Source organism: Morus notabilis, unplaced genomic scaffold (assembly GCF_000414095.1).
Source record: "Morus notabilis unplaced genomic scaffold, ASM41409v2 Scaffold332, whole genome shotgun sequence".
Lineage (NCBI taxonomy): Eukaryota > Viridiplantae > Streptophyta > Magnoliopsida > Rosales > Moraceae > Morus > Morus notabilis.
Window position 1 is genome coordinate 210,668 of NW_010361195.1, and position 27,039 is coordinate 237,706.

Consider the following 27,039-nt stretch of genomic DNA (forward strand, 5'->3'; position numbering starts at 1 on the left):
CTGAATTTAGGAATAGCAGTATTAAAGACGTGATTTACTAAAACATGCATAACTATTTAATTATTGGTTTATAACATGTGAACTTATTGAGAGCGTATAAGTAAATTTGGTGTCTATTTTCTTTTACAAGGAATTAATATCATTTATTACTTAACCTAATTATTTTAAAACCCCACAAGTGTGATTAAAAGAGGATTAACTAAGAATAAACAAGCTTATTTGACTCATGCCCCGCTGAAACACAATCCACGCAAGTTCTCCGAACGTAGCTTGGATCAACAAAATGAGCCCAATCATGTCGCAGGATGGGACTTTTACACTCCGTTTGGTAGGAGGAAAAGAACAGATAATGGAAAGAAAACACATAAAAGAAAGAAAATGTGAAGGAAAGGAATGAAGTTGATTTTTCTTTATAGTGTTTGGTATAATAAGAGGAAAGAAAACATGTAATAGCATAAATGACTATTTTATCAATTGTTTAATATTAATTTAGATTTTAAAATAGGGACACAAAAGTAAATTTAGCTATCAATGAGTGGATTTGAGTTTTCCTACCAATATTAGAGAGATAAAAAATGGTGGGCCCCACTATAATTTTTTTTTTTCCATCATCTATTCCTTCTTACCAAACAACTAACTATTATTTTCCATTCAATAATCCTTCTACTCACTTCCGTCCTTTCACTTTTCCATCATGCCAAACATAGTGTTAGGCATTAGAGGTGTAATTCAGCTGGGTAGGCTCGGGTTGGGCCGAAAAATTGGGCCGAGCCGCACGGTGTGGGTTGAGACAACTTTAGGCCGCAACACCCTTTTAAGCCCACAAACCCGTAACTTATCGGGTGACCTCGGGTAGGCTTAGATTACCCGGCTTACTCGGTTTGGTCAGCTTGGGCCCTGGACATTGGGCCTGTGTCCAAAGTAGATATGTGTTTTATAGCAATGGAACACCAACTGGCAGAGTTCACTCACCTAGTTAAAATTCTTAAACAGAAAGAATTAGAATCAACATTTTTAGAATCAAACAAGTTGATAGAAATTCAGTTCAACAAGCACCACCCAATTAGCAAATGATCAACTACCAGTACCAAATTTTCTACCCAAACAAAAATCACTAAACAGATGCACCATCAATCAGCAGACACAATCAACATCTCTTGCAAATAACCAAATAGTGAAACAATGATGTGAAAATTTGAACATGATTTTAGACATTGCCTTTCGTCTTCCCTGTAAAAGAAAACCTCACGCCTAAGGAGAAGGGAGAAAGAATTACCCGGTCAGATAATCCACTATCTTGGCAAGTCTCTAAAGAGCTTTCAATGACTGCATCGATTTCATCACTTGGAAAATTAGCAACTTTGATACCATCAACAGTTTCCAAGTCATTATCAGTGCCTGTAACTGAAAAATCAAGAAGAGGGGAGTAGTCAGTTTGGCATGTGAAGTAAGTGTTTATGAATGAAACAACAATGGCGAGGAGCCGAGGACTTGAGGGAGGTTGAGAGGCTGAGGCGCAGACAGAGAAGAAGAGAAAGAAGAAAGCCTCGTTCGTTTCGCTGATTCGAGTTTAGAATTTGAGTTGAGATGTGATTATATGTGAGAGCTTTTTACTGTAGCAAAAAAGTTAGATGTGATTGTTTGTGAGAACTTTTTACTGTAGCAAAACTCGAATCAGCGAAACAAACGAAGCCGAAATGAATTAGGGGGGATGAAATGTCTAACCCTAGGGAAATTGATTTGGCCGGGTTGGCCTTCCTCGGGTTCAACTAAATCCAACCCGGCACCCGACCCGCACTTTGCGGGTTTGGCGTAAATGCATCTAAAAAAATAAAATAAAAAAATTTTTCTACTATATTCGGGTAAGGTAGGGTCGGCTTGGGTGGGTTCGTCGGGTTTGGGCTCATTTCTTGCACCCCTATTAAGCATGGACCCTTTTATGGACCTAGTATAAAAATGACCCTCAACAACTGTTATCGGATTGCTGGTTGGAGACACAAGATTTACATGTGACCTAGTTTGAAAAATGACGAGTTTTATCTTTTACGTACAAGTCCTGCATCTAAAACTTTCAATTCGATAATGTTTATTGGTTATTAGACATCAATTTCTACTAATTTTAGAATTTATGTTGTAATTTGAGAAAAATTTAAAACTTTAGTATATTATAAAAAATGAAAAGTTTAAAATGCAACGATATAAGGTCATTGATTTTATTTTTTTAAAAAATGGAGGAATTTCAATCATTTTAATAGCGTGGTTTTGGTGATTCTTTTGAAATAATCGTGACTTTGTCTTCGTTCACTTCGCGGATTCGAGATTCAATTCGAGCTGAGATGTGACATTTTATGAGAATTTTTAACTGTAGAAATTTAAAACTAAAAACTCAAACGGTAAAATGATCATAGAATATATATATGGGAAACATTATCATAGAATATATCATTACGATCGCTAATATTCATAATTATTAGAAAATTTTGACTACTAGGAAGAAAATAATCAAAATTAGTATTTTAAACTAATTTTTAAAATATTTATCAGTAGTAAAAATACTTAACCCTTAATGGTGTTTTTTGGCTGTTAAAAAATAATTCGTTATAAGCAAAATGTTGTTTTAATATACTTCAATAAATGAAAATTGTTTTATGTAGGATTAGAACAAATTAATTATCCCTGGTCCTGTTCATTTCATCGATTTGAGTTTAGAATTTAAGTTTTGCTACAGTAAAAAGCACTCAGAAACAGTCACATCTAATTTTTTTATTACAGTAAAAAGTTCTTACGTAAATTCACATCTCAACTCAAATTAAAAATTCAAATCAGTTAACAAAACGGGTCCCTTAATTTGTTATTTGTAGTAATCATATTTTTATTAAAAATTATTTATCTTATATAATTTTTTAATTTAATGTGATTTTAATTAAATTTAAAAGTAAATATTAGAGTTAATGTTAGGGTCTCGTAAAGAAACTATGGTCGCAATTGTATCTTCTTTTTTTAAGGAAAAAGAACGTTTCGAATTTTTTATTTTATTTTTATTTTTGTATTTTTTTGCCCCCATTTGTGGGATAGGTTACCAAAAGGCCTAACCTAACGAACATATCCCCGCAGTCAGAGAGCGCCGACATCAAAACAAAACCTTTGAAATAAATTTTTTTTTTGTTTTCTTTTGTTTTTAAATCGAAGTAAAAACCCCACTACTGCTAGAAAAGGAAAAGAGAGAAAAATAAAGGCATAGGTGTAGCCAAAACAGAGAAAAAAAATTATTTTGCCATTGACAACAGCATACCACCCACACTGTATTTCTAATCTCTCTCTCTCTCTCTCTCTCTCTCTCTAAAACACACAATGCAAAGGCAGTCTCTCGGCTCGCCGGTCTCGAAGCTCCACGGCCATGGCGGACAGAAAGAGGAGTCGCTCTTAGTGGAGGACGATCCCAAGCGAAAGGATCTCGTAGCCTCCTCCTCCTGCTCCTCCACCTCTTCCACCGCCGACTACGGCTACGAAGACGACAGCAAAGCCGCGAAGCCTCGCCGCTTGTCGTCGTCGCCGCCTCCTCTCAGGCCGGACCGGTGCATCCACCTCATTCCCGTCCTCACGCTCCTCTGCTTCCTCATTCTCTTCCTCTTCTCCCATACTCCTTCGCAGTCCGGTACGTCCTCGATCGCCATTAAACCGCTAAATCGTCCAAGAATTCTCTCTTCTCGTCCGTACTTTCTTTCTTAACATTCTGTTTCTGTATCTGTTTCAGATATGGCTCAGTTCAAAGGATTCAAATGGCCTGCGAATCGTATAGGTACAGCAATGCCGATTGCGTTTTTCAATTTTCTTTCGCGTTTTTTTTTTTTTTGATTCTCTTATGGCGATTTTTTCCGTTTCGTATTTCTTGCTTGTAGATTCGGCTGAGAACGAAATCGGCGATATCGGCCGATTCTCGGAGCTCCGAAAGAGCGACGTTCTGGCGATTCGCAGCCTCAGAAACCTTCAGGAGATCCGAAAACAGGCTCCGAAATCTCGTTACCACAGAAAATTCGCCGATTTCTGAGCTGCATTTCTTCTGGTTCTTTTTCTCCTTCTTCTTCCTCCTTTCTCTGTAAGTCTGTACTACTCTTCTTCCCTAATTTACACGTACGACGGCTTCACACGCGTGGGAATTCACACGTGCGTGACGCTTCCCCTGCTTCCACCACCCTTCCTAGTTATCTTACCATTCTTTTCGCACTTGTACATCGAATTTGTTTTATTTTGTGAAAAAAAATCCCTAAAAATAAAACGAGATAATGATATAATATATAGGGATATTAGAGGGGTTTTATTCTTTGGGGCGTACGTTAGAGTGATTCTCTGGGGAGTGCACTAAGTTGCGCTTTGTGAGTGGCATTTAAGAGGAGTGAAAAATGCAAAACAGCTGGATTTTTTTCGTACGACTTTACCGTTAGTTGGTGCGCACCTCGATTTGGGAGTATGGGATTGCCAGCCTGGAGAGGCCTACTTCGTTTAGGAGGGAGAATCAGGTGCTTCTAGTACCCATTACTGTTACCGTGGACTATTCCATTTTTCACGTGCGATGCATAGATTTTCCGTGATGCTGATCTTGACTGCATACCACGTCATCGAATGATAAATGTCATTTATTGGTTGTTGCAAATATTTGTCGCCCGCTTTATAAAATGGAATACAAATTACAATAGAGATTCTTCTCTCTCTTTGTCCCTCTCATATTTTTGTTCTTTTGGAATAATTGGTGTATTTATAATTCTTGTGATTAGTATGCTTTAACCAAAACGAAAATTGTTTTCTTTTAAGTGCTTGATATGTTCCATGAGACAAATTCTTATCTTTTTTCTTATTATTCTTAGGCCTTGTTTATTTTAACGATTTAAATTTTCAGTTTTAAATTTTTACAGTAAAATTTTTTTTAAAAAATATCACATTTAATTTTTTCTGTTATAGTGAAAAATTTTAAAAAAATATCACATATCAGCTTGAATTGAAAATTCGAATTCGTAAAGTGAACGAGATCAATGAATAGATTAGTCTTTTATATATCCTTCTAATTTTTATTATTGTTAATTATTATTGTTATTATTATTGGTTTGGCTGATCAAGAGTCGAGAGACGCCTACTAATTACTATTGTCATTCTAATCTATATTGTGAACGTCAACATCATTATTAGACACTTCATTCCTTCTAACTCGAAAAGAAGAATTTCTTCCCAATTTGTTAAAGATTTGCGTTATCCATTATAATGTGCCAACTATCATTGAATATCCTTCTATCTAATTATCGTCTTTTATTTTTGGATTCAAATTAATCGCCTGTCTAATTTCAGTGTTTAGAATGTGTCTAATAATTTAAATTTTATCATATCATTTAAAAATTTAAAATATTTTTTCAATTAACTTTTTCTTATTTTCATATTTAAATTTATTAAATAACGTGTATCATTATGATTAATTAGACACCAAAAAATAGAAAGCAAATTTGAGTCTTTTATCTTTTTTGTGCTTAATTGCTTTTAAAGGAAATAAAAATGCAGGATAATATTATTGCTACCCTATGTTATAGCGACCTTTTCATATCTTGTATTTTTCATAATATTAAAACGATACTTTGAAGTTTTTAAAAACATCTTCTTAATATCATGAAGTTGATTTTTTAGATGTAAAATAACCTTAATTTGCTTCTATTTAATTAATTAAAAACTAATAAATCTAGAGAAAAATCATGAACGTTTTTATATTGTTGTTTCTTTTTAAATATTTAATACTTTTAAAATATTATTTTTTTCAAAAAAATTTTGATTTCAAGCAAAAAAAAAAAAAAGGATAGTTTAGAGATTATACCTGTTTCAAACTTCACTTTCAAAAAAAAAAAGATGATTATTGTTTTAATATTATAAAAAACACATGCCTTGTTTTTTTTTTTTTTTCCACAAATTTAGTTACAACTCAAGTTCTATTATTATAGTATTTTTTCATAAAATTTTAAATTTAATTTTTTTGTCATAATATTTTTTTAACATACACAACTTAAATTATTAATTTGAAAATTTGAGTTTTAAAACAACACAATACTAAAATATGTTTTTCTATATTTTTATATAATATAGAGTATTAAAATGATTTTAGTTTCGAAATTTTTTTTTTTTTGTTGATTGGCAATACCTCTTGCAATTAGCAGCTCATAAGTAATCTCTAGCAATTCTTTTTTAAAGTTAAAAAAAAAATACATACACGTTTCACAATATTGGGATATGCAACGCGAAGAAATTTATGCTTCAGAAAGTGTCGGTGGGCAGCGAAAAGCCTGACTCTCTCTTCACCGTTTGCCCGTTTGGTTTTGGGAAGAAAATTTGAAAATGAGATGATGAGCTGGTGGATGGTCATGATCACGTATGATCTGACAGGTGTCACCATCCTACGCCTATGACAAAACCATGTGGTACCTCACGGGGGCTCACAGCAAAAGCGTCATCGACCATTATTTGCTTGTTACGTGGAAGGTGTTTTAATGATTAAGTCCTTTTTTTTAAAATTCTAATTTATATTTTTCGTCTTTTGGCTGGAAGATGAGATGATTACTTTTGGGTGGGCCCAGTGTTTCTATAATTATTGCAACATTATGGGCCCTCTCTTTGGGAAGGGTCCCACAGTCTCTGGCCCGAATAGCTTGGTATCCTCTTTGGATAATCTTTTCGGAAATTTTAAAAGAAATTCAAAGATGTTTTTTTTTTTTTTTTAAGAAATCTTTAGGTTGGCTAATCATTGGTTGGGTGGTAAAGTTTGAGAGATAACTGATAGGGTTGAAGGCTGGAATCATCGAGAAAAATTATATTTAAAAAAGAAAAAAACTTGACAGAGTAAAAAAAAAAAAAAAACGCCACATTAATTAATAATGTTATATGAACAATATTAAGGATGAAAAATTATTTAAAAAAATTTTGGTTTTCTAATTGAAATATTGAAGTATGTTGTACTCATGATGCTGAGTGAGAGTTTATTATATATATTATTCTAAACGACTCTTGCGCCCCAAGCATTCAAATAACGACACGTAATTGATTTTACACTCCTAATTATCAGTTTCTTAATTACTTGAGGACGACCAGTTGGTTGATTATTTTGTTTCTTATGTCAAGAAAAATAATAATTACAAGTTTTATTCTCCATGCGAAGTCATCAGTTTATAGTATTCCGTGTCTATGGAAGTTATCTTTCTATATCGTTTTTTTTTTTTTTTTTTTCAGTGAATCTTCTATATAGTTCTTTTTTTGTAAGCAATTTTTCTAATTAGTATTTTATTTAATTTTGCTAGACATCTTTCTAAACAGTTATTACAGAAGAAAGATAACCCCCTATTTGGCCAACAACCTCCTTTTGCTTTTCTTTTCCCAGGCTTATATATTTTTTAGAGCATGTTTAATTTATGTATTTAAAATTATAATTTAAAATTATTCTTATTTTATGTATATTTTTATAAGAAAAAATACGGTAAAAAATCATAAAACAAACATCCCTTACCCACTAATCCATTGGTTAATCCATATTCATTTGTTCACGGTACACTTCACGGGCTGGTTTTCTATGGTGGGGCCCCTTAGGTAAATCACAAGGATTGTATTAATTATTATTATTTAAAAAAAAAAAGCCCATTCAGCCAACCAAAAAATTGCACACGAAGATTGGGGTTAAAAAATGGCACTTATGAAAACGTGCCATCTCAGATACGAAGGATTTCATTATATGTAGTTACCTTATCCAAACTCCAACTCACGGACATCGAGAGAAATGACAGCTTAAAGAGATTGAAATAATGAAACATTCGTAATTATACATGACTTTCTGCTAATGTTAGGACATTAAAAATTGTCCCACAGTCCACAGAGATTTTCTCGTTTTCTTTTTTCTTCGTCGTCCTCCTTTATCTCTTCAAGGCTAGATGGTCTTATTCAGTTCATCAACCCACATTAGTTCTCTCCGTTTTCTTCATTTATGAGTGATTTTGAGTATTTATTACTTGAGTTTACAATTGGGGTTAAAAGTGTTTGTTGGTCTGGTTGTAGATAATATTGCAGTGACATTAATGGCAGCCACATTCTGTAATCTTAGTCCAGGGTCTGGTTTGAAGAAACTGGACGAGAACTTTCCAAGGCAAAGATTCTTCAAGAGGCAAGTTCATTTCCTTTAAAAAAAAATAATCATAAAGAAATAAATTATGCTCTCTTGATTTTGAGGTTACTTGGGATTGTGCATTTGTGGGGTATCACAAAGGAATATAAGGAAAAGTTTCTTCATTTGTTTCAAAGTTGTGAATGTCTTCTTTGAGATGGAAGTTTATTGGATTCTGACAAGTAATTTCTTACTTAATACTTTAATGGCATGCCTAATTCATCTTGACATATCAGAATATTAGTTACAAGGGTGATTAGTAAAGATGTTAAAATGAACTTCTAGACAAGAGTTGGAGTGTTGAACAATATCTAACGCCTAAATGTGGCCCAGTTTGGGATCGTTGTGCTTTTATTAGAAGCATTACTTTGGTCAAAGTGAAAATAAAAGTAGAAGTCCAATTTAAAAGCTACGAATTCTAACTTTTTTAAATAACATAAAAAGTGCATTGGTCTTGCAAAGTGCTTTTATAAACTTTTACCAAACACTGTAGTTGCGTCCTTTTTTGTGTAAAAGCGATTCCAAACTCACCTTGTGTTTGCATGATTTAAAATGACTACCCAATCAAACTCTAAATAGAATCTCATTTAAGTCATTGAAGAAGTGCACCTTGAGTAAGTTAGAAAGCATTAGCCTTTTCATATAAAAGTTACATAATTGATGGACCAAATTTTTATTGCTTTGGGGTGATTCGGAAGAAAGAGATAAAGGGAGTTATGAGCCATGCTTTTAGTTTTACTGATATCGCAAATCTCTCAGGTCTTATCCGGGCTCAAAGAGTTCATCATGCGACTATGCTCAAAACTTTCACCATAGGACATATAGCAGATACTTGAAAACACAGCTATGGAACCACTATCCACGGGCTTTTGTTGATGATCAGGAAGATCAATCCTACACCATTCATGAAGCAGATAAAGAAGAAGACATTCCTAAGGCAACCTTGATATGGAGAGCAATAAAGTTACCGATATACTCCGTTGCATTAGTTCCTCTCACAGTGAGTGCTTTTGACACTATGAAAAGTTCATGAAAAACGAACTCAATTTTGTTTCCTTGTCTGTGCTTTTTTTAGTTCTTTTTGTTAGAAATCAATAATTTGGTGAAAACTATCACCCAAAAGTTAAGAATATTCATGTTAGATCATAAAAAATTAATACATCTGTAAGCGGAAGCGTACCTGAATCCATATTGCTTGATTTCTTTCTAGAGTCGTGCAGTTTGTCTTCCAGATCAACACGTTTCCTAAAGAACCCTTTAACTTTCTCTCTGTACTCTTTCTGATGATGAGATGTCAGAAGGAATGAAAATGTTACGTATGATCTGGGGACCATAACTGCCATTTATCGATAACTTCCCTGTTATTTTTTGGTATTTCTATTTTAGTCCATCATCAAAATAGAAATTACCCTTAAGTCTCTACACATTAAAGGTCCACACTCTATTAGATACATTAAAGCCCAAAATACCTAAACCTTAGTAGATCACTTTTAATTAGGCTTAACCTTATATGACAGTCCGCAACACATAATTATTCACATATAAGCTCAATGTTGGATTAAGGATCCAACAATCTCCCACTTGGGCTATATGTGTAACCTTATAATTATGCTTTGTAAAATTAACCGTATGAGCTCAACTTTGCTGTCATTATCGAAATGTATCTGTAACCAATCTGGCCCATCAATCATACCAACATAGGATCAAAGCGGCCTTCGTTACAACTGTCGTAACTCGACCCATCAATGGTCACATATGCCAATACAACTGAATGACATGGATTATGATGTGAATGTGTAACATGGAATTTCATGTAATGTGATCTTAACATGCCTATTTCTAACTGGTCCTCCTTAAACCTTAGTGAGATCAAACCATACTAAAATTAGAGTGTGAATAAACTAAAACTTTATTTCTACAGAAAATAACCTCAAAATATCCATAAACTGAAATAACTGAAAATATGTGTATATGATAAAAGCATCTAAAATTACAAACTCCCACTAAAACTGAATATCCTCTAATGACATGACACCCATATGAGCAGTGTGCTCATGAAACACTTTGGGTGGCAATCCCTTAGTAAGCGGATCCACAACCATGGAATTTGTACCGATGCGCTCTATAGACAATTGTCCACTATGAACTCTTTCCTTGACAACTAGGAACTTAATGTCTATATGCTTTGACTTCGTCGAGCTCCTGTTGTTGTTGGAATACATCACTGCTGATGTAGTGTCACAAAATAACTTAAGTGGCCTTTCAATGCCATCCACTATGCGCAGTCCCGTGACAAAATTCCGCAGCCATATTCCATGATTGGACGCCTCATAACATGTTATGAACTTTGCTGCCATGGTAGAAGAGGCTATAAGAGACTGTTTAGCATTCTTCCAGGAAACAACACCTCTAGCTAGCAGGTAGATATAGCCCGACGTAGATTTCATACTATTTAGGCATCCAGCAAAATCGGAGTCAGTATACCCAACGATCTCAAACTGATCCGACCTCCGATACGTGAGCATGTAGTCTTTTGTTCTTTGCAAGTACCGCAAGACCCGTTTGGCTGCTTTCCAATGGTCTACTCTTGGATTACTTAAATACTTGCCCAACATCCCAGTAACGTACGCAATATCCGGACGCGTACAAATCTGCGCATACATTAGACTTCCTATTGCTAACGCATAAGGAATCTTCTGTATTTTCTTTTCCTCAAAATCATTATTAGGGCATTGATTTAGGCTAAACTTGTCTCCTTTAGCCACATGGGTATCACTTGGTTTGCAATCCTGCATGCCATATCTTTTGAGAACCTTTTCAATATAGCTCTTTTGTGATAATCCAAAAATACCCCGAAAGCGATCCCGGTGTATCTGTATGCCTAATACAAAAGAGGCATCACCAAGATCTTTCATCTCAAAATTCTTAGCTAGAAATCTCTTGGTTTCGTGCAATAAGCCTATATCGTTGTTGGCAAGCAAAATGTCATCGACATATAAAACTAGAAAAATGCACTTACTCCCACAGAACTTATGGTATATGCAATCATCGACCAAATTCATCTCAAAACCAAATGAGATGATCACTTGATGAAACTTGAAATACCATTGTCGAGATGCTTGTTTGAGTCCATAGATGGATTTCTTAAGTTTGCAAACCATATTCTTTGAGTCTTTCGACACAAAGTTTTCTAGTTGCATCATATAGATTGTCTCATCAATGTTTCCATTGAGAAACGATGTCTTTACATCCATCTGATGTAACTCAAGATTGAAATGCGCCACTAATGCCATTATAATCCTGAAAGAGTCTTTTGAAGAAACCGGAGAGAAAGTCTCTTTATAGTCGATGCCTTCCTTTTGTGTAAAGCCCTTTGCGACAAGACGCGCCTTGTACCTCTCCACATCGCCTTTCAAATCCCTCTTAGTCTTAAATATCTATTTGCAACCAATGGGTTTCGCTCTGGGACAAGATCCCATACGTCATTGTCCTTCATGGACTTAATCTCCTCATTCATGGCATCAATCCATTTATGAGAGTTAGAACTTTCCATGGCTTGACGGAAGTTGATCGGATCATCTTCTATCACTCCAATGTCTACCTCATGTTCTTGGAGAAATACAATGTAGTCATATGGCACCACACTTCTCCTTTCTCTAGTGGACCTCTTTAATGACATAGGTTTTTGAGGTGGTAGAGTTTGTTCTTCTGGAACAACTTCTTGTATGTGAGGTTCTCTGACATTGTCTTGATTTGTTGTGTATTGAACAAGGTCAGGAATGAGATCCTGATAAATGTCAATAGCACATGTGGGAATATCAACATATTCCTCTTCGAAGACAAAGTCCCTAACTGTATCTCCCCCGGCAAACTCGACATCCTCAAAGAACCGGGCATTTCCAGACTTGAAAATCGACTTAGTCGTGGGATCATAAAACTTGTACCCTCTGGATCTTTCAGAGTATCCAGTAAAATAGCAACTTACTGTCCTTGAGTCTAGTTTCTTTTCATTAGGCCTATAAGGTCTTACTTCAGCTGGACATCCCCAAACATGCAAATGCTTTAAACTAGGCTTCTTGCCCATCCAAAGCTCATAAGGGGTTTTGGCAGTCGCTTTAGTTGGAATCCTATTAAGGATATATGCTGCAGTCTTAAGCGCTTCTTCCCAGAGTGATTCTGGTAAGGTTGAATGACAAATCATACTCCTCACTATGTCTTTAAGCGTTCTGTTTCGTCTTTCAGTAACACCATTCATAGTGGGCGAACCCGGCATAGTGTACTGTGGGACGATACTACATTCCTCTAGGAACTTAGCAAACGGCCCTGGACGTTGTTCACCTGAACCGTCATATCTACCATAGTATTCACCACCATGGTCAGATCTGACACTTTTGATCCTTTTGCTGAGTTGGTTCTCAACTTCAGCCTTATAATTTTTGAACACATCCAGTGACTGTGACTTTTCATGAATGAGATATATGTAGCCATATCTAGAAAAATCGTTTATGAACATTATAAAATATTGTTGACCATTCCAAGCAACCGTAGGGAATGGCCCAAATAAAATCCAGTCTTGAATAATAATCTAAATTTTCCTATTGCTTCAACTTGAACCGTTTTGCCATCGCCCACATAAATGTATCTTTTACCATCACTTGGCTTTCGGCAACTCAGGCAACCCTGCATAGACACACTGATGTGAGTTGTTGCACCAGAATCTATCCACCACGTGTGTCTAGGTACCGAAGTTAAATAAACCTCAGAACAAACCAAACTAAGAAGCATACTTTTCTTAGCACGCCATGCGTGATAGTTGGTGCAATGCTTTTTCCTATGCCTTTCAACTCCATAGAAGTAAAAACCTGTACCTTCCGGTTCAACCGGTTTCTTTTGTTGTTTCTTCTGAGGTGCTGTATCTGCAGCTTCCTTCTTCCCTTTTTTCCCTTGTCCTTGTCCTTAGAGGTTGAGGCCAGGTGAGCACTTTCTGCCTTATCTTGCTTCAGCCTTTCCTCTTCCTGAACACAGTGTCATATGAGCTTATTCAGAAACCAAGTCTCTTTCTGACAGTTGTAGCTCACCTTAAACTGGTTAAACTGTGCCGGAAGGGATATCAAAACTAGATGCACCAGCAAGTCCTCAGAGAGTTCAAGCTTAAGTGCTTTCAACTTTGAAGCAAGATGAGACATCTCTAGGATGTACTCCCTGATATTGCCTTTGCAACTATACCTCATTGAAATTAGACTTGTCAAGAGCGTACCTATTTCAGCCTTTTCGTTCTTGACAAACCTCTTTTCAATGTCCGCAATGAACTCCTTAGCCGTAGTAATCTTATCAGACATTGTACCCCTAAATGCTTCCGGAATGGCCTTCTTCATGATCATCATACACATGCGATTTGATTTCTCTCCCCTTTCCATATCCATCTTTTCATCAGAGGTACTCTTATCTATAAAAGGTGGAGGAGAATCAACCCTTAATGCAAGGTCGAGATCCATGACTCCGAGAACTATCAAGAGGTTCTCTTGCCATGACTTAAAGTTAGAGCCATTCAGCATAGGAATAGAGTTGATGTTGGCAGTAATATTAGCAGGAGTCATAGCTAAACAGAGAACAACAAACAAACAAACAAAACAAGCTCACATAAGTCCCAAAACAAAAATTAAATTCAAATAAAGGTAAACCCCATCTCAAGATACCGGGCACTCCATTAACATTTCATCTCTGGACAAAATGTTAACTTGTAATTGATACCTTAGTGTAGTAATCAAACACTGATAATAAGAACACGCCAAACAATAAATCTTCCTTTGGGCCGATTTATTGTTCACATGTAAAACCGAATAATTATCATGCGTTTATTACCACATGTGCACATGTAATTCTGTTAAATATTGACATTCTTTTAGGCCGATCAATATTCACATACGTTATATATACACAACTGTTTATATTCTAAAAACAAATTAATTTCCACAAGAGAGGTCACTTTGGTAACATGTTGCTTTAATTAATTCATCTCAAAATATATATAACCATACCAATATCTGAATTTAAAATTGCACCAAAATGACCAAAAAGAAAAAAAAATTTAAAAATAAATAAAAATAAAATTTTTTTAGGTCAAAGTCAACAGTCAACATTGACCGGTCAAAGTCAATGGTCAAGTGTTGACCGGGTCGGGTAAACCCAACCCGGATCCTAAACCAGCCCACTTCTTTAATTTGGAGGGTTACTTGTGGTAACCTTTCTTTTTTCTTTTTAATTTGCTGCGGGCTGAAGCCCGCAACCTTTCTCAGTCACGGGCCTAATTGGGCCCATACGGTTCCTGAAGCACTCTGGGCCGCAGCCCAGAGTGCTAAAAACCCTAGGGGTCGAAAGACCCCTGGGTGAGAGAGGCGGCCGAACGCCCGCCTCTGTAGATGCCACAGCCAGATGGCCGCGACTGCCCCTCTCCGGCGCGGTCCATGGCCGTGACCGGTATTCCTCGATGCCGGCGGTGCCTAGGGGCTGCCGCCGGCCAAATGGCATGAAGTCCTTTTTAAAAAAAAAAAAAAAAACCTTATGCGGCAGCCATGGCTGCTGCTTTCTCCATTCTGCCACGGCCACAGGCCACGGCTGTCCCTTGCCGACACGGCCAAAGGCCGCGCCTTACCCACAGAGCCGGCGGCGGCAGAGGCTACCGCCGGTCAAAGAGATGATTTGGGTTCAATAAACCCAAATACCCAAAAATTGTTCTCTAAAATTATATCCGAAATTGTCCAAAATTGTTCTCAAAATCCAACAGCCCCAAACTTGAAATTGTTAAATTCAAGAAAAGCTGCAGATACAACACCTCAGCAGAAACAACAAAAGAAACCGGTTGAACCGGAAGATACAAGTTGTTACTTCTGTGGAGTTGAAGGGCATAGGAAGAAGCATTGCACCAACTATCACACATGGTGTGCTAAGAAAAGTATGCTCTGATACCACTTGTTAGAAATCAATAATTTGGTGAAAACCATCACCCAAAAGCCAAGAACATTCATGTTAGATCATCAAGAATTAATAAATCTGTAAGCGAAAGCGTACCTGAATCTATATTACTTGATTTCTCTCTAGAGTCGTGCAGTTTGTCTTCCAGATCAACACGTTTTCGCTGCGAACCTTTTAACTTTCTCTCTGTACTCTTTCTGTTGATGAGATGTCAGAAGGAATGAAAATGTTGCGTATGATCTGGGGACTATAACTGTCATTTATCGATAACTTCCCTGTTATCTTTTGGTATTTCTATTTTAGCCCATCATAAAAATAGAAATTACCCTTAAGTCTCTACTCATTAAAGGCCCACACCCTATTAGATACATTAAAGCCCAAAATACCTAAACCTTAGTATATCACTTTTAATTAGGCTTAACCTTATATGACAGCCCGCAACACATAATTATTCACATATAAGCCCAACGTTGGATTAAGGATCCAACACTTTTATCTTTCTATATTTGTCATATATCTTAAGGTCCAAGTTTCTTTCATGATTTCTACTTGCATTTTGTGAGATACAAGTCTTGTTTGATAAAGACACAAGTCTGAAACTTCCTCCTTTGGTCTTCTTGCATTCTTTATAACACAAATACTATTGGGGATTCTAAGAAATGAACATTTATATTCTTCCATTGTAATTGAGTTGAAACTGAATTCTCTTTCCTTTCGTTGCTTATACGTCATGGACTACTATGCGTAAACTCTTTTGCATTACATGCTAAAGTTTCATTAACAGGTAGGTAGTGCAGCTGCTTTTTTCCAGACTGGCATATTTTCTTCTGGGCGTTATTTTGTGGTCTTGGTTTCCTCAGTTTTTATAATTACATGGTTAAACTTAAGGTAAAAATTATGCTTTACACATTCAAGTGTTTCTTATATCAGAATAAGCTTAATGTTAACCTTTTATTCAGTGACTTCTAAAGTGTCTAATAGTAGATTGATTATTTCTTTTACTTTGGTATCCATTTCCAGACTCCAGTTTAGTTACAAATTATTATGGTGGTAAAATTTGTTAACCCTTTTTCTTTCCATTTTTTGTTGTCCATTTGCAGCAATGATGTTTACGATTTCGATACAGGAGCTGATAAGAACAAAAAAGAATCCGTTGTCAACCTCATCGGCAGGTAAGTTCAGTTCTTCACTTTTTTCTTCTTCTTCTTCTTCCTTTCTCTTTTTTTTTTTGTTGTTGTTGTTGTTGTTGGACATGTCGTTTGCTATCATACAATATATTAATTGGTCACTTGTGTGATGTAATGTTATCGGTTAGCCGTACAGGAACCCTTGTAGCTGCTTGCTTATTGCTTGCTCTGGGTTTCATGTTGCTGACTTGGACATCAATTCAGGCAGGAAATAAACGTGCAATATTGTTACTAGCATGTGCAATCACATGTGGCTATATATATCAGGTAAACATAACGATTAATACATTTGAAATAACTTGCAAACAAAGTCTTGCATGAATAGCGATTAGCTCAAGCATGTGAGTATTTGAACAAGCAATTTTCTTAGCCTATCACCTAATGCGCAGTCAGAGTAACCTTATGATTATGCGTTGACAATAGACAGATTACCAAAGTAAAAGGTTCATAGGGGTTACTTTCCTGAACCATTTTGGTCAACTATGAATGTATCAAAACGCATTTCTTGTGGAAATATTTTTGTTGTGTTGTCATTGCTAATGCTGTTATTGGAGACTCCTTTTAGTACAAAAAAAATTCTTTATGCTTTGTGTAGGAAATTCATTTTTTTTTTAAATATGTTTAAAATGATGAGTGCAGTGTCCACCATTTCGATTGAGTTACCAAGGACTCGGAGAGCCTTTGTGCTTTTCTGCATTCGGGCCATTTGCTACTTCAGCCTTTTATTTACTACAGAGCAGCACAAGGTCGCATGACTTGAATAATCTCGGTACAATAGTCTTGAATTTGAGTTTTTTTTGTCTCTATAATATTCCGTTCTTGCGGTTTTGACAGCGGTATTGGCCAACCCCTGACCGGCTCCATTCTTTCGGCCTCACTCCTTGTCGGCTTCACAACAACTTTGATCCTCTTTTGTAGTCACTTTCATCAGGTAGTAACACAAGCACACCTCCCATAATTTTATCCTTCCGCGTTTAAAGTGTTTGAACTGACATGACGTGCAAACTCAGACTGAGGGAGACTTGGCTGTTGGGAAACTCTCCCCTCTGGTGAGCATACTTTGTTGATCTTACAAACAAGAAAAGTCAAATATAACTTTAGTTGTACTTAAACAACTTCGATGACGAAACAACTAACGTAATTTGAACGTTGATCATCCTATCTGTTGTTTGCAGGTTAGAATTGGAACCGAAAGAGGTGCACAAGTAGTCAAGCTGGCAATCACCGCGCTTTATCTTCTTACATTTGGTTTTGGTCTAAGCAGCAAACTTCCTTTTACTTGTATTGTAAGTGACTAGACCACAACCGCTTGTTTCGAGTTATCGTCTCATTTGACCGATTCTGAACCTCGATCATGGTCTTTCCCAGCTTCTTTGTGCCTTTACCTTACCCATGGCAAGACTAGTAGTTAGCTATGTTGAAGAGAACCACAAGGTGAGATTGACTATTTTCAAACTTGTACAACACTAGATGGCTAAAAGTCGTGTTTCAAATCTCTTCATGTTTTGATCTGATCATATCCAATATTTGGTCCAATCCATCATATTTGGCAAAAATCTGGTGGCCGTAGCTGGAGTTTAGAGATGCATTACACAAAGAGAGAAATGATGATTCGTTGAGAAATCCGAAAAGCAGTAATTTTGATTTTCAATTTTTCTGGCATTCGAGTGTTATTATTATTATCAGTTTTTTTGAAAAGTTTATTTATTTTTTCTGATATTAATTAGACAAAGTTGTCAAATGCAATATTTCTTTTATATAGAGCAAAAGTCTTTTCACATAGTTAATTTAGACTAAATCAAGTGCAATATATATATATATATATTATTTATGAAAGTGTACTTTCACAGGACAAACAGAAGATTTTCATGGCAAAGTATTACTGTGTGAGACTGCATACAGTATTTGGGGCTGCATTGGCTGCTGGTCTTGTGTTGGCTAGACTGCTCCGGAGAAGACAAATCCCAGCAGCAATAATTCTTTCTTAAAAGTTTTGGAGGTGAAAAAATAATTATTATTTCCCACCCATTTGTAAACAATAAAATATGAACTTGTAAAGGTGGGATCACATAGAATTAGCAATTCTTTGCCTTTAACCTATGCAATAAAGGTGCATAGTTGATTTTAGTACAAAACAAAGCTTTTATTTTAATGAAATTACTGGAATGTTTTACTGGCTTTAGAGAAACTGATTGAAAACAAAGAAGTTGAACGTTGAAGCCTACATGAAATTTGAATGGTGGGGCTACAGAATTTTAAATATATAGAACTATTACTTTCCTAAAATAATAGCCAAAATTAAATATTATAAGGAATTAAAAAGGGTCAAAAGAGAATATATGATAAATATTGTTGAGAAAAGCATATGTGTGTGTTGTCCTGCATGAAAAGTGGATGAGAATGTGAAGTGATTTATATGCATGGAAGGATCCAAGACTAAATAAGTTAACTTTTTGGATCAAGTTAGGCTCTTGAAGTGTGTTTGGCTAGTTTTGCATGTGGTGTCTCCCCAACAAGTGGTATCAGAGACGATGATTTTGTCACACCCTGAAGCAGGGGTCGGTGACGTGGAGCTCGATTAGGGGATAAACGCATGATAATAAAGAAAATTCCCAACGAGCCCCACACTTAATTAAATAAATTACATTACAGGACCTATCCACATGATCTTCATTATCGTATATACATGACATGTAAATAAAACATTACATACATCATCCACAGTCTAGAAATCCAAATATCAGAGTTTACAAATTCTTACATTTATCCAAGAGGATGAACACAATCCTCTCCAACCTAAGATGGTAGCAATCTAACTCAACTACTTGCTTTTAGAATTTCCTAGGAAGGGTTTAATATATATATATATATATATATATATATATATAATAATAATAAAACGTGAGCGAAAGGCCCAGTAGGATATAATTTGAAATAACTTTATAAATAAATAGATAAATAAATGAGCGAGTAAATAAATAAGATATTCAGTTCCAACACAACAGTTGGAACCTCATATCTTTTTTCTCAAAGGAAATATAACTGAAAATCACCGTATTACAGGCATCAGCAAGTAATTTATACTGAGATAAATTACTTACACATCCAAGTGCACAAGCCATATCACCCCTGGGGTTTTGGGTTCTGCCCCCAAGGATGCACTCTCCACATCCTATTTTGGCCATCAGCCACTTTACCGGTTCGCAAGATCTCTTATCTTAAGAAATCATTCATTAAACTTTCTGAAATCGTTTATTATAATTCCCACGAACTACAACAAGCCGTGGGTCCCATAAACTACAACAAGCCATGGTTTTCAAAGATTTTTCTTTCGCAAACAAGCCCATTTCTTTAAAACATTTGTAAGGCCAAACCCTTTTAAAATCAGGCTCATAAGGAAAAAGGGTCAGAAATCCTACCTCGTAATTATCAAACTTGTGGCTAGCGGTGCACTATTCCGGCTTCCGCTTCCTCAAGCCACTCAATCTGAGTCCTCAGTTAGCACTGATGCAAAACAAAACTTTAGGATCCCAATCTCATTCCTAAAGTAATTCAAACTCAATCACATCTTTTTGATTTCCTATTAGTGTGCCTTAACTCAAATCTAAGTTTTACAATCGATTTTTATAATCAGTTTGGGGGTTCTTTAAAGATCGAAATCAAATTCATGGAATTGGTTTCCTATTTAATTTCAGTTTAAAATCAACTTTTTAAAGAAATTTCGGCAGCATGGCGGCATAAATAGAAAAAATACGAAACCTGCAATTCAAGTTCAATTTCAAAATAAATTCTCCAGAATCCATCAAAACCAGTTTCCAATCAACTAAACAAGTCCAATAACTGAACACCCCCAAATTTCAATCAATTCCAACAACAATTGTTCAAATCCAAACCCTAACTCAAAATTATTCAAATCTAACCAAAATTTCAAATTCTCAAACTAATAACTCAAATCCAAATATGAATTTTCAAGAAATCCTTACCTCAAAGGGATTGAAACCCGTTTCTCTCCATTTCCCTCATTTTCGTTCGTTTTTCTTTTGCTTGCTTCGGCTAAGATCAGCCGAGAGAGAGAGAGAGAGAGACGGCCGGAAGAAGGGAGAGAGAGAGATCCTGAATGAGGTTGGCCGGCATTGAAGAAGAAATGAGAGAGAGAGAGGGCGGCAGTGGGAGAAACCAGAGGAGAGAGAGAGGAAATGAAAAGAAAGAAAGAGAGAGAGAGAGAGAGTGGTCTGTGGGCAGCCACGAGAAGGAAGGAAGAAAAGGAAAAAGAAGGAAAAAAAAGAAAAAGGAAAAATAAAAGAAAAAAAAATAGGTGTCTAAATATTTAAAATACAGTCCAGAGAATGTGTCTACACACACTTATGGGGAAAAATATAATTACTGAAAATATTTAAATTCCTTGAAAATATTTAAATTTACATGTCAGAAATATTTTAAAAAATCAATAATAAATTAATTAAACCGGACGAGGCACACTAATAAATCTCAATTAATCTCATTTAATTCTTCGGGGTGTTATAACTCCACCCCCCTTAAGGAATTTCATCCTCGAAATTAGGACTTACCTCAAACTGCAAACAGATGCGAGTATCGCTCCTGCATCGTCGTCTCAAGCTCCCATGTCACTTCCTCAACTCCATGGTGCTGCCATAATATTTTCACTAACGGGATCTCACGATGACGCAAACTCTTCATCTTCCGATAAAGAATCTAGACTGGTTCCTCCTCGTATGTCGTGTCATACTGTATCGGAACGTCATACCATTGTACCACGACTTCCAGATCAAGTTGACATTTTTGAAGCATGGAGACATAGAACATGTCATGCACGTGAGATGACTCGGGCGGTAACACGAGACGATATGCCATAACACTAACTCGTTGCACGATTGGGAATGGTCCAACGTACCTTGGCACAAGTTTCCCTTTCACACCAAAACGTACAACTCCTTTGCATGGCGAAACCTTCAACAAAACGAAGTCGCCTTCCTAGAAGTCCAAAGGTCTACACCTTTTGTCCGCATAGCTCTTCTGACGACTTTGAGCTGTTAACAGTCGTTCCCGAATCACAGCTATCTTTTCATTATTCTCTTGAATAACTTTTGGTCCAGTGGTGAGTCGATCCTCTAGTTCCAACCAACACACAGGTGAACTACAAGGACGACCATAGAGAGCTTCAAATGGTGCCATACCGATACTGGCCTGATAGTTATTGTTATAAGCAAACTCAGCAAGGTGAAGATATTTCTTCCAGTTTCCACCAAAATCCAGAATGCAAGCACGAAGCATATCCTCCAGAATTTGAATAACTCTTTCAGATTGCCCATCAGTCTGAGGATGAAATACCGTGCTGAACTTCAATTCTGTTCCCATGGCTTCCTGGAAACTTTTCCAATACCTTGCATTAAAATGTGTGTCACGATCGGACGTAATCAATAACGGTACCCCGTGAAGTCTCACGACATGCTCCAGGTACAATTCTACTAGAACCTTTTGAGAATACGTCGCACAAAACGGTATGAAATGTGCAGATTTCGTCAACCTGTCCACCACCACCCAGATGGCATCGTGCCTATGCTCAGTTCTCGGTAGTCCCATTAAAAAATCCATCGTGATGTGTTCCCATTTCCATCCCGGAACAAGTAAAGACTGCAACTCCCCTGCTGGCTTCTGATGCTCAGCCTTAATCCGGAGACAAGTTACACATTCTGAGACGTACTCACGAATGTCTTTCTTCATACCTCTCCACCAAAATTATCTTTTCAGATCCTGGTACATCTTTGTACTTCCCGGATGAATGGCATATCGCGACTTATGAGCCTCATGTAGAATTGTCTTCTTAATCTCGTCCACCTTAGGAGCGGCTAGGCAGTTGCGAAAGTGCAATGCCCCATCCTCTCAGATTCTCCAATCCTCGAGTTGCTCTCTATTCTGGATTCGAATCCAGATTCCTTAGAGATGAGGATCCTGGCACTGATTCTGCTTGGCTTGTTACACAAGGGCCGGTGTGGAGATCAGATTATACACCATTGCCTGGTTATAATCCTCGTGATACTGAAGTTCATATTCACTCACCACTTCAGTTCTTTTCCAGTCCTCCAAAGCTAATGATGCCATAGTTCCTGTAGTTTTTCGACTAAGGGCATCAGCTACCATATTAGTTTTTCTCGGATGATACTGCAGCGTGAAGTCATAATCTTCCATGTACTCCACCCATCTCCTCTGCCTGAGGTTTAGATCTTTCTAAGTAAATAAGTACTCAGAAAAGACCCGAAACCTTGCTCCATAGAGATAACATCTCCATATCTTCAGAGCAAATATCACCGCTGCTAGCTCCAAATCATGAGTGGGGTAATTCTGTTCATGTGGCTTCAATTGGCGAGATGCATAGGCTACAACGCGTCCACCTTGCATCAAAACACAACCAAGTCCACTCCCCTAGGCGTCAGAGTACACCTCATATTGCTCCTCACTATCGGGTATAATCAAAACTGGTACCCTGGTTAGTCTTACCTTCAATTCCTGAAAGGCATATTCACACTCAGTGTTCCATTCGAATCTGAATTCTTTTCTGGTCAACTGAGTCATCGGCACCGCAATGCTCGAGAAGTCCTTTACGAAATGCCGATAGTACCTTGCGAGTCCGAGGAAACTTTGAATCTCTGCCACATTTTTTGACCTTTCCCACTGTAGCATAGTCTCAATCTTGGAAGGGTCCACAGAAATTCATTGTCCTGATATCACATGCCCAAGGAACTGCATTTCCGTCAGCCAGAAGTCATACTTCTCTTTCTTCGCATACAACTGGTGTTCAGGAAGAGTCTGAAGAAAAATTCTTAGATGTTGCTCATGCTCTTCCCAAGTCTTCGAATAAACCAGAATATCATCGATGCAGACGATTACAAACTGGTCTAGGGACATTCGTCAACCCAAAAGGCATTACCAAGAACTCGAAGTGCCCATACCGAGTTCTAAAGGCAGTTTTCAGGATATCTTCCTCCTTAATCTTCAGTTGATGGTACTCAGACCTCAAGTTAATCTTAGAGTAATATTGTGATCTACCTAACTGATCGAATAACTTATCGATCCTTGGCAGTGGGTATTTATTTTTCACAGTTACCTTATTCAAATGACGATAGTCAATGCACAACCGAAGAGATCTGTCGTGCTTCTTCACAAACAACACCGGTGCACCCCACGGGGAGGTACTGTTCCTGATATACCCCTTTTCCGCTAGCTCCTCGAGATGCTTTCTTAATTCTCTCATTTCTGCAAATGCCATCTGGTATGGAGGAATAGAGATAGGTGCCATTCCCGGAACCAAATCAATGCAGAATTTAATTTTTCGATCCGGCGGTAAACTAGGTAGCTCATCAGGAAATACATCTATGAATTCATCCACCACAGGAATTCCCGCACTGTCTCCAATCACCTCAGGTTCACCTTCTAGAGCAAGAAGGAAAGAGAAACAAGCGAGGTTCCTTCATCCATCGACGCTGTACCTCAACAGTCGTTCTTCTAGGACTGGGTTTATGTCCGCTTGATAAGTGATCATCACTCTGGAATCAATCATCAAAGTCACTCTCCTACGGTAGCAATCAACAATCGCATCGTATCTTACTAACTAATCTATTCTGAGTACCACGTCAAATAGACTCATCGGAAGGATAATTAAGTCGGCTCTCAATCGCTCACCCCCATTCGTGATTTCACACAATCTACACAAACTCAACACCTCCACACATCCCAGTGGGGAGTTCAACGTCATCGGGACTTCCAAGTTCTCAGATTTCAGTTTTAACATGCGTACAAAAGAACTTCATATAAAAGAGTGTAGCACCAATATCAAATAATACATGTGCTAGAGAGTGAGAGATTAGAATCATACCCTCAACCACCGTGTTACTGGCCTGTCCTCCAGAACTACCTCCAGTCAGGGTATACGCTTGTCCATGCGCTTTCCCCTTTCCTTTATCACCAATATTGGGCACTTGTGTCCCTGGCCTATATTGTTGTGGCAGAGGTATCTGTACTGGTCCCGGCGCCTGAGGTTGAAACTGTGAATATTGAGGTGGATGGTAGGTTGGCACAGGAGGGTATGGCATCGACATTGGCAGCTGTGGCTGATAAGGCGGCACAAGCTACGGTGGTCTTCCTTGACTATAAAAAGCCTTACTCTGAGATTGCTGAGTCGGCGACTGATTCTGATTTGGACAGTTCCTTCTAATGTGGCCAACTTGCCCACAATAATGACACTTGGGGCTGTAGGGGCCACTCCTATCACTTCCAGAGGAACTACTGCCACCACTAATCATTTCCTTGCTAATCTGTCCCTGATTGCGGTTTCTTCTACTACTCCATTGTGGCCCACTAGAAATAGAAACTCGATCAGCTGCTTCCTTGCTTTGTTGATAAGCCAAATTGTCTTGTTCCATGCTTGTAGCAGCAGCTACCAAATCCCAAAAATTTTGAATTCTTAGAGCCACCAAGGGTCTCCTGACATAATTCTTGAGGCCCTTCTCAAATTTAAGACATATGAGGTGTTCAGACTCCACCAAAGATGGTGCAAACCGGGATAAGTCATTAAATTTGGCCTCATACTCCCTCACGGACATATCACCTTGAAGCAAGGACATAAACTCCATTGCCTTCTCATCCCTATAGCTCTGAGGGAAGTATTGTTCATTAAGGAGAACCTCAAACTGTTCCCAATTCATTTCCGTAACATTAAGTCTTCTTCTTACTTGCTTCCACCAAGTACTCGCTTGGCCTTCCATTTTGTACACCGCGAATTCCACCCAGTATTCATCATGCACTCCCATAGTATTAAAGTGCTTGACTATGGAATCAAACCAGAATTCCACCTCCTAGGGTCCTCCCTCACTATTGAACGTGGGGATTGGTGCATGTCTAAATTCCCAAAAATAACTCTGCTTCCTATCCTTGGCTAGTCGCTCATTCTGAGCTCGAGTGGCCATTCCTTGGAAAGCAGCATACATGGCATCCATGAACTCCTGGTTCTGTGGCGCCGGGTTGTCAACTGACCTACGACGCGGCAGCATCTCCTTTAACTAAAAAGAAACTAGATTGTTCAATGGATTCCTGATGTCACACATGTATGTACAATCCTGTGAATTCTTAACCTAGGGCCCTGATACCACTCTATCACACCCCGAATCAGGGGTCAGTGACGTGAAACTTGATTAGAGGTTAAACGCATGATAACAAAGGAAATTCTCAACGAGCCCCATACTTGATTAAAATAAATTGCATTACAGGACCTATCCACAGGATCTTCATTATCGTACATACATGACATGTAAATAAAACATTACACACATCATCCACAGTCTAGAAATCTAAATATCAGAGTTTACAAATTCTTACATTTATCCAAGAGGATGAACATAATCCTCTCCAACCCAAGATGGTAGCAATCTACCTCAGCTACTCCGCACTGCTTCTAGAATTTATTGGGAGGGGTTTAATATATATATAAAATAATAAAACGTGAGCGAAAGGCCCAGTAGGATATAATTTGAAATAACTTTATAAATAAATGGATAAATAAATGAGCGAGTAAATAAATAAGATATTCAGTTCCAACACAACAGCAGGAACCTCACATCCTTTTTTTCAAAGGAAATATAACTGGAAATCACCGTATTAAAGGCATCAACAAGTAATTTATATTGAGATAAATTACTTACACATCCACGTGCACAAGCCATATCACCCCCGGGGTTTCGGGTTCTGCCCCCAAGGATGCACTCTCCACATCCTATCTTGGCCATCAGCCACTTTACCGGTTCGCAAGATCTCTTATCTTAAGAAATCATTCATTAAACTTTCTGAAATCGTTTATTATAATTCTCACGAACTACAATAAGCCATGGGTCCCATGAACTATAACAAGCCATGATACTCTATAGATTATATTAATTTATGCACGAATAAATTAATCACATTAATTTATATGTCAAGAACTCAATTAGGAAAAATACCTGGAGCCGACTCGGATGATAACTTGAATTCTTTAGCCTCGAACAATCCTTGCTCCCAGCTTTGTGTTTAGAAAACCAAAGCCTTCCACGTCAATTCCTTGAATCTACGTAGACGTGTGTGTGGGCACACTCGAGACTAAAAACGGGTTTGATCAAACACTCAAACTTTCCACAAACACCAACGCATGCACGATGTGGAATTTTTTTGGGAGAAAAAATTTTCCTTTCTCTCTATAATGTAATTTTTGGCCAGCCCCCAAAAATTAGGTTAAAAAATTGTTACGCGCAATTTTTCATCATCCCTTATTTATAGAGTAGAAGTCCAACTTCTAGAAGGAATCAAATCTCTCTCTCCTATTTGAATTTTGAACAAAAATTCTCCTCTATCCTTCTCTTGTGGCCGGCTATGCTAGGGATTCCTATCCCTGTGTGTGGCACCAATTACAGATAGGGAAGGAAGAGAAAATCATCCTTTATCCTTCCAATTTTAATTCAAATTCGAATTTAAGTCAAACGTAAAATTAATTTGAATTCTAAATTGAACAACTTATCAAATAAGTTTAAAAGGATAAATTTAAATTATGTTCATGATTCAAATTCAAATTTAAATAATCACATTATTTAAATAATCACATTATTTAAATAATAATTAATTCTCAATTAATTATTTTTTGAGTATTTAATTTTAGAATTTCAT

The 27,039-nt window shown here is 37.2% G+C and overlaps 2 protein-coding genes across 3 annotated transcripts; both read left to right on the top strand.

Annotated features, from left to right (window-relative positions):
• Positions 1 to 3,139: 3,139 nt before the first annotated feature.
• Positions 3,140 to 4,651, top strand: LOC21400741. The gene is made up of 3 exons (XM_010098638.2): positions 3,140 to 3,655; positions 3,755 to 3,799; positions 3,900 to 4,651. The coding sequence occupies exons 1-3, from the start codon at positions 3,352 to 3,354 to the stop codon at positions 4,046 to 4,048; spliced, it is 498 nt and encodes a 165-aa protein (XP_010096940.1). The 5' UTR covers positions 3,140 to 3,351; the 3' UTR covers positions 4,049 to 4,651.
• Positions 4,652 to 7,770: 3,119 nt separating this feature from the next.
• LOC21400742 (2-carboxy-1,4-naphthoquinone phytyltransferase, chloroplastic) lies at positions 7,771 to 18,517 on the top strand. 2 transcript variants are annotated; one of them, XM_024165942.1, is made up of 12 exons: positions 7,771 to 8,176; positions 8,936 to 9,176; positions 15,933 to 16,036; positions 16,249 to 16,320; positions 16,464 to 16,602; positions 16,975 to 17,081; positions 17,170 to 17,266; positions 17,346 to 17,384; positions 17,511 to 17,621; positions 17,704 to 17,769; positions 17,906 to 17,969; positions 18,186 to 18,345. In XM_024165942.1, exons 1-12 carry the CDS (start codon positions 8,091 to 8,093, stop codon positions 18,275 to 18,277), a joined length of 1,218 nt encoding a protein of 405 aa, XP_024021710.1. In that variant the 5' UTR covers positions 7,771 to 8,090; the 3' UTR covers positions 18,278 to 18,345. The 2 variants fall into 2 exon arrangements, with proteins under 2 accessions (XP_024021710.1, XP_024021711.1); XM_024165943.1 differs by lacking the exon at positions 17,906 to 17,969 and having other exon boundaries at positions 18,186 to 18,517.
• The last annotated feature ends 8,522 nt before the right edge of the window (positions 18,518 to 27,039 follow it).